The sequence below is a fragment of the Eleginops maclovinus genome, chromosome 14, assembly GCF_036324505.1.
Source record: "Eleginops maclovinus isolate JMC-PN-2008 ecotype Puerto Natales chromosome 14, JC_Emac_rtc_rv5, whole genome shotgun sequence".
NCBI lineage: Eukaryota > Metazoa > Chordata > Actinopteri > Perciformes > Eleginopidae > Eleginops > Eleginops maclovinus.
In genome coordinates, this window is record NC_086362.1 from 13340970 (window position 1) to 13359545 (window position 18576).

The following is an 18576-nucleotide window of genomic DNA, read 5'->3' on the forward strand; positions in this document are numbered from 1 at the left end:
CGTCTCATAGCTAAAGTGTGTATGGCTGAGGAAGGTTGTGAAAGAGAGAGGAGTGAGGGTGACAGTGAAAGATAGAGAACAGAAATAGACGACAACGTCCTCCTCTCTGAACTTCACACTGGCTTAATATCAATCCTACACCTGCTGCTCTATTCATCATGGACCCGATCCTGGGCGGTTGCAACAGACTGACCCACTGATGATGTGTTTCACTAGTGAGTAATGAGTGTTTTAAAGGGAGCTGCTTCTCAGGACAGAATACATATAATTTACTAACCCTAACTTCAGACCTGGTGGCTACACATAACTCAAGTGTTGTTTCAGTTAGTTGGAAGTATAAGTGTGGCTAAGCTTTACCCAGAGGTGGGAGAAGGACTCAGATACTTAATAAAAGTAGAAGTAGCAGTGCAGTGCTCATTGAACACTTGACCCAAACCACTTAAAGTCCTTTGTCCGAGATCTTATTGTGTGCTTTGACAAGGATCTACAGCAAGTGCCAAACTTTAACCAGGTATCTTTAATCAAAAATTTCCCAGCATTTCAGTTTCAGAGTTGACTGTAACAATGCGTCACAATCAGGGAACAGTTGTTGCTAACGCTAGCTGTCATGCTAACTGTCAACAGTTTAATGTTAATATATCCCACCACAGAGCATCAAAAGAAGCGTTTTTTATAAATATCAGAGGAGCAAGGAGCAATATCAGTACTCTGATATTGTACTTGAGTAAAAGTAGAAGTACTCAGGTCTTGTACTTGAGTAAAGTATAAGTACCAGAGTGTAGGAATACTCTGTCACAGTAAAAGTATTCTAAATGTTCCTCCAGTGAAAGTAGAAAGTACTCTCATCTAAATGTACTTAAAGTAGCGACAGTGAAAGTAGTCATTGTTTGATTGGTCCATTTCAGAATAATATCTCTGATCTGTTTTATAATTATTGATCATTAAAGTGTTCTCAGAGCTGGTAAAGGTGCAGCTAGTTTGAATGGCTTTGTATACTGCAGGGTAGCTGCTGGATTTACTCCAGGTGTCTGCTTACATGTAGGTGACTTTTGTCTATCAGTTAAAGCAGGGGTGTCCAAACTTTTTTCACCGAGGGCCACATACAAAAAAATATACGAAGAGCTGGGCCACTTATAGAGGTGAATATTGCCTCATAAGTTAAGTTTTCAGTTAGCAAAACAAATCAAATGTAGGTGAATAATGCGCAATACTTGCTTTAAGGAAAAAACAGCCTATATCCCATCTCTCTTTAGGGTTTCATTTATTTTGTTGGCAGCTCATTCCTTAAAACAGAAGCCTGAGATTGCTGATAAGAGTAAATATGAAGGCTACATTTCAAGCTTATTATAGAAATAAGTTATTGGGCTTTTTTTATATCAACTCAGATTTGTTAGAAAATGTTTTACATTTTAAATGACTAAATTTATTTGAAAATTGGGCTCATTAACACCTGAATACTGTGTAATATATGTTAACATATATACTTGAGAAGTACAATATAAGACAAGCAAAAGCTTAATTTGTGGGCCATATTCCATTATACTTTTAGCATTTGCAGAGGGCCGATTCAAAATGGCCTGCGGGCTGCATATGGCCCCCGCGCCATAGTTTGGACACCCCTGAGTTAAAGGAACTGGCTGATCCACAATTTACACATTCTTGTCATAGATAACCCAGACGTGCAGACCATAATGTCAACCATGACTTGTATTCTTGCTAAATGTTGAAGCCTCTACAAACTCACACAGGTGTATTTAATTATGGGCCTTCTTTTTATAACTGTGTACCTCATTGCATCTGATTCACATTGTTTCAGACGGACAGAAGAGACTGCCTCCTCATTCACTTCAATGACATGACTGCTGTGGTATAAAATCAGTGAAAGTACTAATCACAATATAAAAAATACTTCATTACATAAAAAATGGTACTTTAGTAAAAGTTCTGAAGTATTATCAGCAAAATGTACTAAAAACTAAAAGTATGCACAATTCATCGGCTCTTTTAAAAGTGTGTATAATTACAGAACAGTAAACACATCTGTTTTATCACTAACAAATACATACAACTGCTTTTAATGTTGTCATTTGTTAGTGAGGAGCAAATGTTGTATACTTTGTGTACTACTGAGTACATAAGCACTGTTTATGAAATGTGTCCATGTGAAACAATGAGGACAACAAATAATCACAACAGAGCCGGCCAGCTAACCAATCAGAGCAGGCTGGGCTCTGGTTTCAGACAGAGGGTGAAAAGAGGTGCTGCAGCTCAGGCAGTATGAGAAAAATAAAGACCTTTCTGAACATTAAAGCATGGAGACATGTCCCAGGAGAGACACTATGTACTGATATACACCTGAACATCAGCAGGAGAGGACTCTTTAAAGGAGAGACACTACATGCTGATATACACCTGAACATCAACAGGAGAGGACTCTTTAAAGTAGAGACACTACATACTGATATACACCTGAACATCAGCAGGAGAGGACTCTTTAAAGTAGAGACTCTACATACTGATATACACCTGAACATCAGCAAGAGAGGACTCTTTAAAGTAGAGACACTATATACTGATATACACCTGAACATCAGGAGAGGACTCTTTAAAGTAGAGACACTACATACTGATATACACCTGAACATCAGCAGGAGAGGACTCTTTAAAGTAGAGACGCTATATACTGATATACACCTGATCATCAGCAGGAGAGGACTCTTTAAAGTAGAGACACTACATACTGATATACACCTGAACATCAGCAGGAGAGGACTCTTTAAAGTAGAGATGCTACATACTGATATACGCCTGAACATCAGCAGGAGAGGACTCTTTAAAGTAGAGACACTACATACTGATATACACCTGAACATCAGCAGGAGAGGACTCTTTAAAGTAGAGACACTACATACTGATATACACCTGAACATCAGCAGGAGAGGACTCTTTAAAGTAGAGACACTACATACTGATATCGACAGAACATCAGTGGAATTGGGCCTCTTTGCATTTCTGCTTCTTCACCAACCTCCTGAAAGTTAGGACATAGTTACCAATCCTACGTAGGTGAGTTTCATATCAAACTGGTTAGCCTAGCTTAGCATAGAGACTGAAGGCGAGAGGAAGCCACAGATTCTATATGGTGGAAACAACAAGCCAAGCGCTGTACAAAGAGGCAAATAAGAAAATCCCAACACCTCTGATAAACATGTTGTGTCTTGGTTGTTTTTGTGATTTTTAAAAGGGGGTTGTGAGGTTGCCAGGTTTTTCGCCACCATGCCAAAACAAGACTGTCTGGCAAGGGAAGATTTAATCAGAGACACTGCAGAAACACTGGCTGGATGAATACACTGTTGTTAGGAAATAGTTCCAGTGTGTTGATCTCCAACACTGGGAAAGCAAATAAGAGCATTTCATTCATTTTGCTGCATTATACCTTTATTATTGTTATCAAAACCAAATTGTCTTCCAACACTGGTAAAGCTTCGACTGGGACACTGTGTGATCCGGTCTCATATTTATTAATGTTGTATCTCTATTTATCAAACTATGTGTATCCCCGCCACCATGTCCACAGGCAGTATGAGAAAAATAAAGAGCTTTCTGAACATTAAAGCATGGAGACATGTCCCAGGAGAGACACTACATACTGATATATACACCTGAAAATTAGCATAAAAGCCTTGATGGCCCCTTTAAATAGTATTTCACCATCTATACTTACGTCATAGATTTGACTTAACAAGAGCACGTACGTCATTGCTAATTTCTACCTATAAACAAAGCACAGCAAAGACCCTCACCCAAAGATCGATCCAGACCTCATTTAAAACATACACAATTTCAAGACTATCTTGCTTCCCTTTACATTGTTCATCTCATATAATTTACTATTGTCTGCCAAGAACAAGCATACAAAAAGTGTGTCAATCCTCCCATGTGTGCATCAACGCCCCTATGATGGGATCTGCCAGCGACATGTTGATACTGGTCGGTGTGATAGTACAGAACAGAGTGACAGGAAATGAGGCCAATATACAAGCCAGGGCTGGAGGATTGGAAACACATGCTGACGGCACCGTGAGTAATGATAATGGAATTAAAGGAACTCTTACAGTGCCAAAACTGAAGCAGGCAGGCCCACAGCTAATACACCACGGTTGTTCTTTGACTCTGATCCTCACCCTATACACATACTGTACAGTGTGCGTACATTGGGTGTGGATATTAGGCTTCAAACCCTGAGGTTTTGTTGGTTTTGAACCTCAATATCTTTTTTTGTACCCAACAAAATATCAAATGAAAAACAGTCTGTTCCTAAAAAGGTGCAACTGAATATTTGCTTCTTGTCGACATTAGCACAATTCACTCAATTCCAAAATAAAATCTCTCAAACAATTCCACAAATTCTGCTCAGATGGTGCAGGTGTGTAAATGCATTTTAAAGGGAAGAGCAGAAAAGGGGCTCCACAAGAAAGGTTGTTTAGTTTGGCAACAGTTTTAAGACTGACTGACCAATCTGTGATTTATATAAAAAGACACACCAGTGAAGTCTTTCGTGTTTCAGTCTGGACTACTAACAGGGCAAAGCGCGAATATAGCCCCAGGCAGCCAAAATGCTAACAGGTCCAGTGTTACAGTTAGTTGTACCTGATTTGAATTGCAATCCAAGATTTCTGTATCTCTATGAAAACTGGATCAAGATTATGCTCCATAGCAGTAATATTCAGTACGTTGTCAGGGAAGAAGCTCGGTCTGTAGGGACCTTGCTTGGGAACCGAAGGGTTCAAGTCCCGATAGGACCAAAAAAAATACAGTGTGGACTGATAGCTGGAGAGGAGCCAGTCCATGAGCAAGGTACTGAACCCCCCGGGAAGACAAAAAATTGTCATCCCTCAATAAAAATGCATGTGTTTTTGCATATCTGTATTTAGAGTACTACTCAAATACTGTAATTAAGTACTACGTTGTCAAACTTGTACTTTACTTGAGTGTTTCCATGTTTGCTTCTTTATACTTCACAACATTTTTGAAGCATTTATTCTAATTCTTACTCCCCTATTTTTATTCAACCAGTAGTTACACGTTACATTTTGATATGATATAATGCAGTACGGTTATACCAATTCATATAAAAAAATTAATTAAATTGTCTTTATATTAACAAACACACACATTTAACTGCTCTTACATGTATTTGTAAGCAATTAGAATACAGCATAATTAAATAATCTAAAGTAATATACTTTCAAAACAGCCATGGTGCATAATGGGTACTTTGACTTATGATACTTTAAGCACAATAGGCTGGTCATACTTCTATTTGAGTAACATTATGACTTCAGGACTTTCACTTGTAATGAAGTATTTTCAGACCAAAGCATTTCTACTTTACTGAAGTAAAGGACTTCTTCCACCCCTGCCTAACCAGATCCTGTGTTCAGCATGAAGGGCTGCCATAGTTAGGATGCCTGACCACATGGCAACAACTAAACAGGCTCAGTATTTTTCTAATTTTTTATTTATTTAAAAAGCAGATGCGGAAGTAATGGGGCGTGCCATCTGAAGGTGCGTCACCATATTTGGACGTTAATAAAGCCCCCGGCTGCAATGAAACCTTCACAAAAACCCTTCTTATACACTGTGTAGCGACAGACAGCTTGTCATTTTTAAAACAGCCCATGCAGCGGCACGCACGTGAAAAGCACAACAAAAAAAAAGAATTCTTTATGAAAAGCCTTAACTTTTATAGATGTTTGCTTCCGCCCCTTTGTGTAAACAGTTGATGGTAATAATGATGGAATAACTATCAAAACAGCGCAATAATATGTTGTTTTGTACTTTTGAAAACTGGTCAACTGGGTATGAAATCCTGCAAATGCCATGTTGTTCTTTGGCGAATATATGACTAGTGAATGTTCACATTTATGAACGGAGTTGGCATCACTTTTTCTCCCCATAAACGGCATGCCAAGGGTTTATTTGTGTTAAAAACGCGACACATGTTCACTATTCAAGCTAGTAAGAAGTGTTACTCACCATTTCGTTGTGCATTCTATCGTCAACTCTTGAAATGAAGCAGCAAACTGGAACTTGGATGCTCTCTTTCCGACCCGCTGAAGCCGCTTCCACACCGAAGTCATGTTAAGGCTGTCAGAATATTCTATCAAAGACACGAAGAACTGCTCAGATTTCAAGGTTTATCCCCGACACCGTGTCCCTCTGTCGGGACCTGAACCCGGGAACCAGAGAAAGAAAGTCCACCTGCTTCACTGACAGCTCCTCCGCAGCGGGGTGTGTGTGTGTGCGCGTGTGTGTGCCTCGCTCCTGGCTCCTCACCGGCTCCACTGCACAGGCTACAAAACAAACACACCACTCCAGCTAGCATCAAACTAATGAAGATGAAGCGGAAATATCATGAGCAAGACTTTCAAAATAAAACCCCTGTTGAATGCTGCTCGTCGGAGCTGCGACATAATCTATGACGCAGCAGAAATATGGGATTGTTTTTATTTCCCACCACAAATATGCTGTTCCAAAGTTTCCCCACACTGCCACAAATAAAATTATGAGAAAGAAAAGCCTTTACTTGGCCTTAAAATAGTCACATTTTGCAAGGCTGGGAGCAGCATATAAAATAATGTTGGGTTAACAATTTAACAATGATCGATAGTAACAACCCCACAATGCATTACAAGAAACCGATATTTGGTTATATATATATTTATTTTTAAAAGAAGAAATTGGTACATATATTACATAGTTTCAATTTAAAATAAGGATAACAAAAAGCAAATCATCATTTGGATGTAACATTAGGGCTAGTCGAAGAAAAAGCTCATATTGAAAACAATGATATATTTAAAAGACTATAATTAAATAAAAGATATATAAAAAGGGCAATACAACACAGAGGATACAGAGGACAGGATCTCAATGTTCTCAATCTAATCAGCTACCCATTACTTTCAGCAAAGAGCAGGACATTTGAAAATAACCTAATCAGCCAATGTGTGCAAGCACTTTATCACTGTTAAAAATTAAACTGATGTAGAGAATCCTTTAACTCGAGTTCATTTATTATTTAATTAGATTTAATCGAATTTAAAATGTTTGGTTTTTTCACCCTATACTTCCTGTTACGATAGTGTAAATTATTGCTAGCTTGACAGAGCCAAGTTGGTTATTGGGCAATTTACTAAACTCCACAAGTCACACTACAATGACTTTATTCTGCAGGACTATCGAATAACACCAATGGAATGGTGGCAATAAAGAAAATATGACAGTAATTCTTCCATATAGAAGGATACAACGGAAATAACAGCAATTGGAGATAATATAATTATTTTAAAAGGTTACTTCATGACTTTCTTCCTGACCAAGTAACAGATATACTTTGCTTTAATTACAAATTAAAAATACATGCAAAAAAAAAGGTTCCCAGCATGATTCAGACCAGCAGATGATTTACAAAGAGCACTGTAACATGTAACTGATGCAGGGCTCCATGTAAACAGTGCTAAGAAGAGCCAAACAGTGATTAGTGATTTCCCAAGGAACTGTGCTGAAGGATATTATCAAGGTCTGACTGCAAAACACAAATTACATGCCTTAGTGTGTCAGGGAAAGTTTCCCTGTGTCATGAGTCCCCCTCAGCCGGAGGGACTTTTCCAGTTTAGCCCCGGGTCTAAATATAACCAGTCGCTTCTGACACATAGAGCAGCTGGGAATATAATGTCACACAAACACACAACAGAAATAAACACCCTGTTCACACCCAGAATGAAAGATGTTAGAATCTCATATCAAGCATTGATTTTTTGATTTCGCACATTTATAATGTTCTTGTATTTATAGGATTAGAGGCCTTCCTTTCATGCAAATGATGTATACTTCTTGGCACAAAGAAAATGCCTGATTTAAGTTTAAAAATGTAACATTACCCATTGAAACCATTTTTGGATAAAAAATAATTGATTGGCACATTTTTTAAATCTCTAATTAGGCACCTTAATATGTAGGACAAGGTCACTTCTATAATAAGACCCCTTGTTGTAATGTCTAGTAGATCATTGTTATCAGTTTCAGTATATTCATGTCATTTCCAGAAAGGATTTGTATATGTTAAAGCTAAGGTTTATAAAAGTCCCTTGATCAAACTCACATTGCAATTTCTAAGTAAAGCATACAAAGCTGGCAGGTGATCATTTTCTATTTTGAAGGATAAGAGTTAGCTGAGGCAGTATCTTTGGGTCTGAGAACTGGGTCATTCAATACAATAAAGGGAGGAATGTTTCCATTAGTCTTTGTAATCATGCATAACAGAAATACAACTTTTGTTTTGGAGTTGCATAAGGAAGCTGTCTGGGTCTGCTGCTTTTCTGACGATACATGCTGATAGTATCACATAATACATCATCATTGATTTCCATAGCGACTTATTCAACTACACTGTATGAATTTCTAGCCACATGACACACCTTGTCTGGAGCCTACAATGAATGAATGATGTTGAATTACAACTCCTTTTTCTCACATAAACTCATCAAAGGAATAGTTTTCCTTGTCCCCTTGCCAGAAGGGTAAATTGCGTCTTTAAAGAATCTGAAAGCAGTGGTTATAAAGTAAACGTCAGTGTCTTTTTAAAACAAAGGTGCTGTACAAATAGACATTAAATACTATACCTTAAGTTTGGCTAAAGTTTTAGGAACTGTAAATGCTGGCACAGCATTGAACCAACAGAAATGTTTTACAAAGCAATCCTCAGGTGTGTTTTTTGACATGTAGCACTGACTAAGCTGACCGGATAATGGAGCTTGTAACAAAGTGTTAAAACGTAAAACAGCAAATCTGGCATGATCCCAGAAATATGAAACCTTTTTGTTTAGTTAAAATATCAACAATATGCAATGAATGCTTTGTGCGTAATCTAAAGACTGTTGAACTGAATTTAAAAAAGAGGAATATGGTACCCTAAATGAGTCATCTGCGTAAATGTGTAATCGACAAATACATCTTGTTGCATGTTATTTCATCCGATGCCACAATTTTTTCAATTCTGCAGTATCTGTGCATGGAAACTTTGGTATGTGTGAGGTTATGGTAATGCTGTAGTTGCCAAAAAAATGTTGCTAAAAATAATTATAAAAAAGGTGATCCTTAATTGCGGGAGTCTGGTGTTCCGCATGCAATATATACACATTACAGAATCGTCAAATATTAATATGACGTAATTGATAGGGACGCTGGGCAGAGCACACCATTATCCTGAAAAGACAAATAGTTAGGCCACAGGTTGCAAACCTAAATAAAATTGGGCCAAGTATCGAGCCTTGTGGAACCCCACATGAGATAAGACCAGAGGAAGAAAAAATAAAAGACATTCTTGCAGTTTCACATGGTCTGACTCCAGTCATGTGACCATGACTCATGCTGTCCTGTCCCAGTTCCATCTGTTGCTTAGTGATTGATCCCGCTCTAAGGCTAGCCCTAAGTGTTTTCTGTTATTTGACTGAATCTCCCTGTCAGTGAGTCTTCTTCCTCCTTGTCTCTCAGCAGTTTACTGTGCAGACATGCTGGGAAACAGCTGCATTTGGGCGGGTAAAAATAAAGGCAGAAAGAAGGAAGAGCAGAGGGGAGTCTCCACATGTGGGAATAGCACATTTTTAAACTTGGTGTTTTGCCAAAGCCCATTATGGGGAGGTTGTGTTTGTCTGAGAAACTATTCTGGGAGTTGCATTTCCTGGGTTGTTCAATGACAGCTTTGCTTACAGAATGCTAACTTTTAAAGGACTACAAAACAGCCTCGTTTTTAGTTTGTTGACATAAAAAGATCAGTCTAGGGTTTATGAGTGTGGCCGGGGGCTATAGTGGCAACTATTAAGTGAAGTAATTCTGAAACAATCCACTTCCTGTCTGTTGGCCAGCCTTGAGTTGGTGTTCATCCTGTTTGGGATTCCAGGGCACTGCAATGTAATGGAGTGTTCACTTTGACCAATAACATACAAGGCCAAAATGGATTTTTGGTTTTATTTTGACATAAGCTCACTAAAACACTTACATAATCAAGCTTAAATGAACTATTTCTTAGTATGAGTGAATATGTACGTGACATCCCAATGGCGGAGTAATCAGATCCGTGCTTGTATCATGCCTCACAGATCCATCTATGACCTTTGTAAAAATAGCCTTGCTAAGCCAAACACCTGTGAGCTGTCTGTCAGAAGCACAGAGAGGGCGACAGGCAGCAAAAGCAGGCACCCCACTTTTAAAAAGGTCACTGAATATTGGGCTGTCCCTGCAGCCGTGATGCAACCATACAGTCACATGTACGACCTTTGAGCAGACTTCTACACACCATGATACTATCATATGCCGTTAAAGCACGTTATATATTTTAATGGTTTTCCTTTCATAAACCGTGGTCCTGGAATAGAATATGGTCTCCGTAATACTTCTTTGCAGTGTAAAAATATTGGTGGTAATGCAGTTAGAATGTTTTGGTCAGTTTCAACAGCATTTTTTGATGGATGCTGTGCCGTTGTTATGGGGTGCAGGACAGTTTATAACATGGTAGCGAATGGTTGTTAAGTTTAAGGTTCATTTATTGTTATTCTACATTCTTTTCTACAATTTAAAATGAAATTCTGAAAATCTTTTGTCTTGCCAAAGAATATCTTGTAAATCATGTTGAAGTTTTAAGGAGTAAACGCGGTTGCTAACAAGTGGCTAAATGACAATGCTAAACACTAAACACTAGTTTGCCTTAAAATAACTGGTGGTGATGTGAGTTATGCAACAGTGTACAAGTATAGCCTATTGATAGTAACGTTAGCTTTTTTAATTTGAGTCCTGTAAATTAAAGATATTTATCTCTGAACAAAACATTTAAGTATCATTAACATTTTTACGCCACTGATTTTTGTGCTATGATTCAATATCCAATGGAACAATGTCATTGGCTTTGTGTCATGGTAACCAGTGCAATTCTAAATTCCATGTATGGCCTAAAAAAGTATGTCATCCCTGTAGTACTGTATTACTATCTATTGTATATTTATAAGCCATGGGTCCAAGCAATTGTCAACGTCATTTGACCCATTGTTCACATTGAAACACTGATTCAAGTTAACAGAAGTCATATTACTAGAAGAAGCAGGAGGCTGTCAGTTGTGCAGCCAACAGCTTTGAGCCAACAGATCATTCCCATCAAGGCAACATGTCGTTCACGTGACTCCTTAAGCTTTGAGCCAGTGATGGGGACAGCAGTTGTCGGGGGGGATTTGTCTCAGTGTTTGACCCAGCTCTATGGAGACTCATGTGTCTGATGACCATCAGTCATCTCTGTGTCTCTGCCGAGAAGTTAGCCTCAGCACAGCCTCAGACGGATGATTGGAATGAGAGGACAATAGAGGCTGTTCTTATTCATATTTATATATTCATACACCATACTCTACCCTTGTGTGGAGAGCTGAAACGTAAGAATGTCATTGTACACTGCAACTGCCTGTGATACTGTATAAATGTACAATAGAGTATCGTGAGTCCTGAAAAAAGCAAACTGTATGGCTAAAATAGTTCTCTTGCTAATCTGAATTATGGATTTATTTCCAAATGTATATGTCCTTATCCAGCCTTATCTCAGAGCAGTTCCTTAGTATAATTATGTTCTGTCCATATCGTACATCTCACAAATAATATGGACAATATGTTGCATCGACATGTGACAAACTGGTGTGTGTAATTGGCCATGTGCTCTGAAATTAATCTCAATTTGGAGTGTGGAGGTTAAATAAGGTAAATCCACGAGTCTCAATGTCAACATCATGTGTATGTTAATAAAGAGCTGCACGCCTTGATGTAAGTACTGTACTTGGAATGACAAGGAGGTGACAAAGAAAAGACTCACGAGGAAAAGAGAGATTTTGTGTGTGTGTGTGTGTGTGTGTGTGTGTGTGTGTGTGTGTGTGTGTGTGTGTGTGTGTGTGTGTGTGTGTGTGTGTGTGTGTGTGTGTGTGTGTGTGTGTGTTGCCAGGGAGGGGCGAGAGCGGGCAGTGCAGGGCACAAGCTGAGATTCATGGTGGCTCCTCCCAGTCCTCTGTGTCTTGTACACACACAGCCATGGCAGGAGAACACACAGCAGGCCTCTGTCACAGCTGCGAGTACAGCAGTGTGCGCCTTCAGTCAGACGGTAGTTAAAGGAACATTTTATGTAAATGTCCCGTTCAAAAGCATAGGGTCTGTGCAGAAGAGTGGGGGGATCATTAGCTAAAGATGCTAATGCTAAAGGGGACATCCAGCTATTTCACACATTGGTCTCCTGAAAAGAGCAGTGGTGGAAGAACTCAATTTTTTAAATTCACTAAAAGCTATAATACCATAGTGTAAAAATGGGGGATTGAAAACATCCCTCGAATGGATGCACGCAATGGATTATAATTAATGATCTATTAATGTGAACATCATTTAAAGTCTGGAGCTGGTATACATGGAGATCACTTTAATACTCTCAGGTATCTTAATCCATTTATCCTATCCTATTAATGAATGGAAAAATCAATCGTCAAATAAAGTACAGTAAGAAGAAGGAACCCTTAATGGTCCCACAGAGGGGACCTTTTACGTTCTGCATTTGACCCATCCTAGTGTTAGGAGCTGCCATATGTACAGCGCCCGGGGAGAAGTGTAAGGTGCCTTGCTCAGGGACACCACGGTAGCACTTGGTCTTTCCGGGACTTGAACTGGTGACCTTACAGTTCCCAGGCCAAGTCCCTATGGACTTTGCCACCACCGCCCAAATTGTAGTGGATTAGAAGTATGAGGTATCATAAAATGGAAATACTCAGTTAAAGTACAAGTAGCTAAAAAATGTACTTAAAGCGTTGGAGGAAAGTGAGCGTTAGCTTCTGCTGCAGGCTATCCTCTACCAGCATAACAAACTAAATCTGCTGTCAACCTTTGATTTGCATTTTAGGTAATGTAGGTGCCCGGCTACAGGGAAGAAGAATGTGTGGATCTAAAATGATGATACCTCCCGTTCTTCTTCGATTTGTGTGCAATGCTAAATTAGAGAATCATTTGTTTAATTACAACATGAATTATGGTAACACCACTAACGTATTAAGATTAGATTAGAAATACTTTATTGAAAATTGAAAACTGATGTTCATGTTACCTTAGCCCTTAGACAATTGACAACAACAGGTTGGAAAAAATCTAATCCAGACTGTATAATTCACTTTATTTTGAGGTCAAACCGAAAACAAAGCAGTGAAATGTTCCTCATAATCCATCAGGGAAAGTATGATGGTCATGATAATCGTTTACCTTCCATTTCTCTTCCTCTTCCTTCTCTGATGGCTAACGTGGGGGTTTGTTTGGTAAATTTGTCGGACTGCTTGCCTCACTGATGTCACGTGAGTTGCATCATGGGAAGTTGAGGATCCAGCATATACTGAGCTTTGATCTGTCTTGCCAGTCACTGAATTGTATGGAAATACAACAATATATGAATCATTCTTTAAAATTCTGGTTCAAACTGTGAAACAAGTTCAAAAACACAGTGATGTGATTTAAGTCTAACAATAAAATACTAAAGCAAGTAAACAACAAATTGCTGAGTAAAATGAAAGGTTGCTGGATGCACAGCAGAGTGAGAGGCTCAGTGTGTGCCTGTGTATTCCACACCCTTCTTATCTTCACAAACCACCCAGAGGCTGCTGAGTCACTCCGTGGCTTTTAACTGTTTAAACATATTATAGCTCATGAGCGCCAACACGATGAAATCACCTACATGAGTTAGGTGTGACACCTTGTGGTCGGTCTTGTACCTGCTACCTTTTCATCTCAGCAACTCTATTCAAACATTGTGGAAGTCCTTTGTAACGGCTGAGAGACACACCTCAACAGAAACAGTGTTTTAGGAAAGTGGGAAAGAGATGCTGCTGTTTGTATTTCATTTTTAGAATTTCAGCTCATGTTTGAAGTGGTTTCCAATTAATGCAAAGGACTGTAGTAAAAGGCCTGAAGTGGTGAAGGGGCTCATTGTGAACTGTAAACACAAAGAAAGACTCCCTCAGAGTTACAGTATGTCTTTCATCAACCCTCTAAAATGTGTGTACCCAAATGGTAACGAAGGAAATCATGTTCAGAATATTTCAACAATGCAAATGAAGGCTATTTGTCAGCTTTAGCTATTAGTCGTTCTATGATAAGAAGCATTAGAGACTATTGAGTAGACAATGTGTCATATGATTCAATTATTTGTGTACTGTTACTGTATCAGGGAAGAGTTAATCAACAGGAAAACATTAAATATAAAGCTATACGTCCAGCTGAGTTGCTCCTATGCCGAATTTAGGGAGGATTATTATCAACTTGCAGCTCATCTATTTGAGTTTTTATGTTATTTGCTGGTTTCTATGAGTAGCAGGCAGCTGTTTCTAGGGGAAAAGCTCTAATAAACCCACTGTACACTATCTGCTCTCCACCAACAGCAGACACACGGTAACAGACCTGCAAGGGCCCATAGTGGATCATTTAGCCTCTTAAAGGTATTTTAACAATATATCATAGGTCTCAGATATATACAAACATGTCTCTGAAGTGTTTTGCTCAAAACACCAAATAGAACATGAATTATAGCATCCCATAAACTCCTCTGTTTCAGCCCTGTTCCAAAAGTGCTGATTCTGTGTCTGTAGCTTTAAATGCTAATGAGCTGCTGCTGGTCACGCCCCTTTGCTGACGCACAGGGGAGATGTATGTATGTATTAAATACATTAAAAAGTGCATTTTGCATAATAAGAGACAGATATTTCCTGGAAGTAGGTGGACCCCAAACCAAGAGCTAAAAGGAGACTGAATATTTGACTTGTATGGACACAGACCCTCATCCAAATTAAGGATCATGTTGGTCTGTGTCAGCTGGTTGTGCACATTCGATATATACACTATTGTTGAGGATATTATATGTAAATGTTGGGTTTTCAGTTTGTTTTGCTGCGCCCAAGTGGCCAGAAACAAAAAAGGCAAAGAACAGCCAAACATGAAAATGAAAACCCTTCTGACTTACACAATACAGTGGGCTGTGGGTGGTTTGGTGTCCAGCTGTGGAGGTCAGGTGGTTTTAGGTCTTCTGTCTTTGTGGGACAGAACGTGGGCGCATCAGCTCTAGGGGAGTGGAGGAGACGGTGCAGATGGACTGGGAGTAATGAGGCTCCTCCTCACAGATCTCCTCGCTCAGTGTCAGCTCACTGAGATGGACACCTTCCAGCTCTGCATACTGAGGGCCAGAGAAGAGCCTGATCACCGCACAGACCCGGGGAACCTGCAGGACCGTGTCCTTGAAGGTGATGATCACCACCAGGCCCGCCAGCAGGTAGCCTGTAGACAGACCAGAACCCATTTTACATTGTTCAATGACAAACCCATTACTGTGGCGTCTCTCAACCACAAACGCATGCTGGTATCGATAGTGTGTAATAAACAACAGTGAGAACAGAACATTCAAAACGTAATAAGTGCATTAAAACTAGGGAACTGCTACGAGAAAAGCTTATATGAAGCTAAGCTTATCGTTCCCCCCTGCTCATAGTCATTATTATCCATGTCTTTAATCACCACGTTTTTAATTACAGTGCAATTCCTTTTATTTAAACCCAGATATCAGCTTAGCACAGGAACTATTTTTGCCCCAATAATTAGCATTTCTAGTCGTTTTGGGGAAAGAGCTGGAAATGTTTGTAGGACTTAATTCTTAAAATCTATGTAGAGTCTATAAAATCCATTTGGGGAAAACTCAAAGGTATTATGGGGGAAATTGGACTTCATAATCCATTCTACCATTTGATTTCTTGCACTGTTACCTTCCTTACACAATTATGCTAACATGACGGCTTACTGTCATTAAAAGTTTGAGCACTGATCTTTTGTTTCTCATTACTTTTTCTACTATTTTTTGCAAATGTGTTGTTAAAGTCCACAAGTTAGCAGACAATAAAAGCTCTGACATATCAGCTTAGACAGAGCAACAAAATAATTGTTCAGGTTTCTTTTGGTGTTAACCTGATGAAGGTCAACAAATGATCCTTCTTTTAGCTTTGGTTTTGGTCTCCACTAATTGTAGCGGCTAAATGCTACACCTTGCGGCTATTCTCCCTCTGTTTCTGACTGCTGGTTGTTACTGAGCAGGTTGTTGTATCAGTTTATCAGAGTATTTAATCACTTCATCTACTGAAAATCGCTTCCTGCTACAACTGAGCTGCAGACTTGATAAGGTGTCTGTTTGTCACAAGAACAGCTTCTTCACAGACAGATTCCTTTGTATGTGCAGCTTCAGATTAGATATCATCCTGTGGATGTACTCCACCTCTGATGAGAAAAAGGAGGGTAATTGCTGAGTTGGTCAGAATTCTTTGTGAAATGATACAATATATAACAGTTAAACTAACACAAGCGCCATAGTGATATTGATATAATACAAATAAATGAATCATGTCATTTATTGTGGTGGCTCAATTCCCACTAAATTGAGGAAAAGTCGGTTCTTCCTTGTGACTCGTTCCTGATAAACAGTCCGTACTGAAGTTCTTGTTTTTGAACGATCAATTTAATAAAGAAAACCAAACAAACCTTTACAGCATGTCAATAGATGATCGGAACCAAATCACCCTCATTGTACATCACACAACAGGTGGACTAAATACCTCAAACCCCACCCATGTGATAATTGCAGGGAGCGACACAGTGGCTAACTAAGTTTTTGGCTCCTGCATTTATAAAGGACATATGATCTCTTGCACTCACACATGGTGAGCAGTTGGAGAGTCTCCTTGGCCGCCGGGCCCCAGCTCCTCCCCAGAGAGTTCCCCCCCTGGCCCACGGTGCTCAGGATGACGAAGCAAAAGAAGAGAGCGTCCAGGAAGCTCCAGTCGGGCTCCACCATGCAGACCAGCAGGGCAGGGAGAGGGAAGAGCAGGGAGAGGACGAGCAGAGAGAGCAGCCCGGCGTGGACCCCAGCCGCCCTGCTGTAGGACAGACCCCAGCACCTCTGCAGGTGGAGCACAGGAGCATGGGTGACCACAGGGAGGAGGAGGCTGGAGAGGAGGGTGAGGAGGAACAGGCTGAGGGGGATCCCCAGGGTGCAGTAGAAGATACAGAAGAGCTTAGCTTTCTCAGATGTCGGGGTGTAGGAGTCGGAACCTGAGGGGGACAAGAGGGAAGTGGAAATGCTGAGAGGTTAGCAAATATAAAAAGCATTTTGTTAAATCAAAGTTAAAGCTCAACCTCAATCAATTCATTTTGTACTCGTCTGTAAAATGTCAATACAGTTCCATTGAATTTGCCCATTACCCAAATTAATGAAACAAGTTGTAAAGATTCAGATGAGCATCAGAGAAGACCAAGATATACTCATACTAGAAATTATAAAGTTTTGATGCCTTTCAGTTTTAGGTGCGGTCTAAGATTTATAAAAACAAACTCAATCTAAATTGACTCTCCTACTTTGACTGGCTGAATGTTTTGTTTATTTGCAAGTTTAGTGATAATCATAAGTAGCAAATATTAATTTACATTCAGAAATGTGGCCCTTTAAATGCTTCTTTCTTAACTGGGTAATTGAATGAAAACTTAAGAGATGAATTTAGTACAACTTTAACAGCAAAATCATATCAATAATCAAAGCAATTGTAAAAAAAAAGTACAGCGAACCATCTCACGCTCTCTTCCACACACACACACACACACACACACACACGATTCCTATGAGTGCCGTCCATATCCATATGACCCATACACACCAACCCATTGAGTTCCTACAATAATATCTTAGAATACAAACCATTACCCATCCAAAGAAATATAAACTAGTAAGTCCTAATTTGTAATAAACTAAATGTATTACATAGTAAGTTTCATGGCTCCTCCAAAGTGTATAACTGCAATTACAGCATGAAAGTCAACAAGCAAGTATCCCAAACCATCAGCTGGGTCCAGGTATGCTTTATATCTGTGTGAAGGGAACATAAACAAGCAATTTGGAAAAGTGGAAGTATTTACAGGTTGCAGCTTTATTTCTTCTCTTTTCGACAGGTTGTATCTTACCCATGGTTGTCAGGGTGACGATGACAAAGTACAGCGAAGAAGTGAAATCGTATCCTCTGTCCCCAGCGTCCGCCTTCAGAACGGCTACATCCCTCTGGTGAGCGGACAGAGCCTTCCCCAGCAGCTCCACCAGCCGGCCCCCCCGCACACAGGGGTTCTCCTGCAGGAAGGAGCGCAGCAGCTCCTCCGCCTCCAACCTCAGCTCCTGCTCCACCGGCCTCTCCACAGCCGAGAACACCAGACCCCCCAGCAGGATGAAGAGCAGGTAGCAGAGCAGCAGGCAGGGGAAGGCACGGACCCGGCACCAAAGGCCCAGAGACGACAGCAGCCGTGCCATCGTGGGCTCTAACTACGTACTGAAACCAGACACTGAAAGCTACTTTAAATATTCAGAGACGTAGAGCAGGTCACAGGGAGCACACACTCATTGTATGTAGGCATATTGGACTCAAAGGAAACAGATAAAGG

At 39.8% G+C, this 18576-nt stretch overlaps 2 protein-coding genes across 4 annotated transcripts in view; both read right to left on the reverse strand.

Moving 5' to 3' along the window:
• ehbp1l1a (EH domain binding protein 1-like 1a) overlaps positions 1–6343 on the reverse strand; it is a 44916-nt gene extending 38573 nt beyond the window's left edge. For all 3 annotated transcript variants that reach the window (XM_063900408.1, XM_063900407.1, XM_063900406.1), the window contains exon 1: positions 6040–6343. In XM_063900408.1, coding sequence (XP_063756478.1) covers positions 6040–6143 — 104 coding nt within the window. In that variant the 5' untranslated portion in view covers positions 6144–6343. The remainder of the gene's footprint in view (positions 1–6039) is intronic.
• A 6850-nt stretch (positions 6344–13193) lies between these two features.
• kcnk7 (potassium channel, subfamily K, member 7) lies at positions 13194–18457 on the reverse strand. The gene is made up of 4 exons (XM_063900238.1): positions 18109–18457; positions 16810–17205; positions 15077–15387; positions 13194–13483 (listed from the first exon to the last, which is right to left on the reverse strand). Exons 1-3 carry the CDS (start codon positions 18443–18445, stop codon positions 15131–15133), a joined length of 990 nt encoding a protein of 329 aa, XP_063756308.1. The 5' UTR covers positions 18446–18457; the 3' UTR covers positions 13194–13483; positions 15077–15130.
• Between the last annotated feature and the right edge of the window lie 119 nt (positions 18458–18576).

What these genes read in the sequence shown, in the direction of transcription:
- kcnk7 (XM_063900238.1), bottom strand. Translation starts at nt 18,445, where the DNA reads ATGGCACGGCTGCTGTCGTCTCTGGGCCTTTGGTGCCGGGTCCGTGCC. An exon ending in CGTCACCCTGACAACCATGG is followed by an intron (nt 17,206 to 18,108) that starts GTAAGATACAAC and finishes TGTCCCCCTCAG; the next exon opens with GTTCCGACTCCTACACCCCG. An exon ending in TCTCCAACTGCTCACCATGT is followed by an intron (nt 15,388 to 16,809) that starts GTGAGTGCAAGA and finishes GTCTGTCTACAG; the next exon opens with GCTACCTGCTGGCGGGCCTG.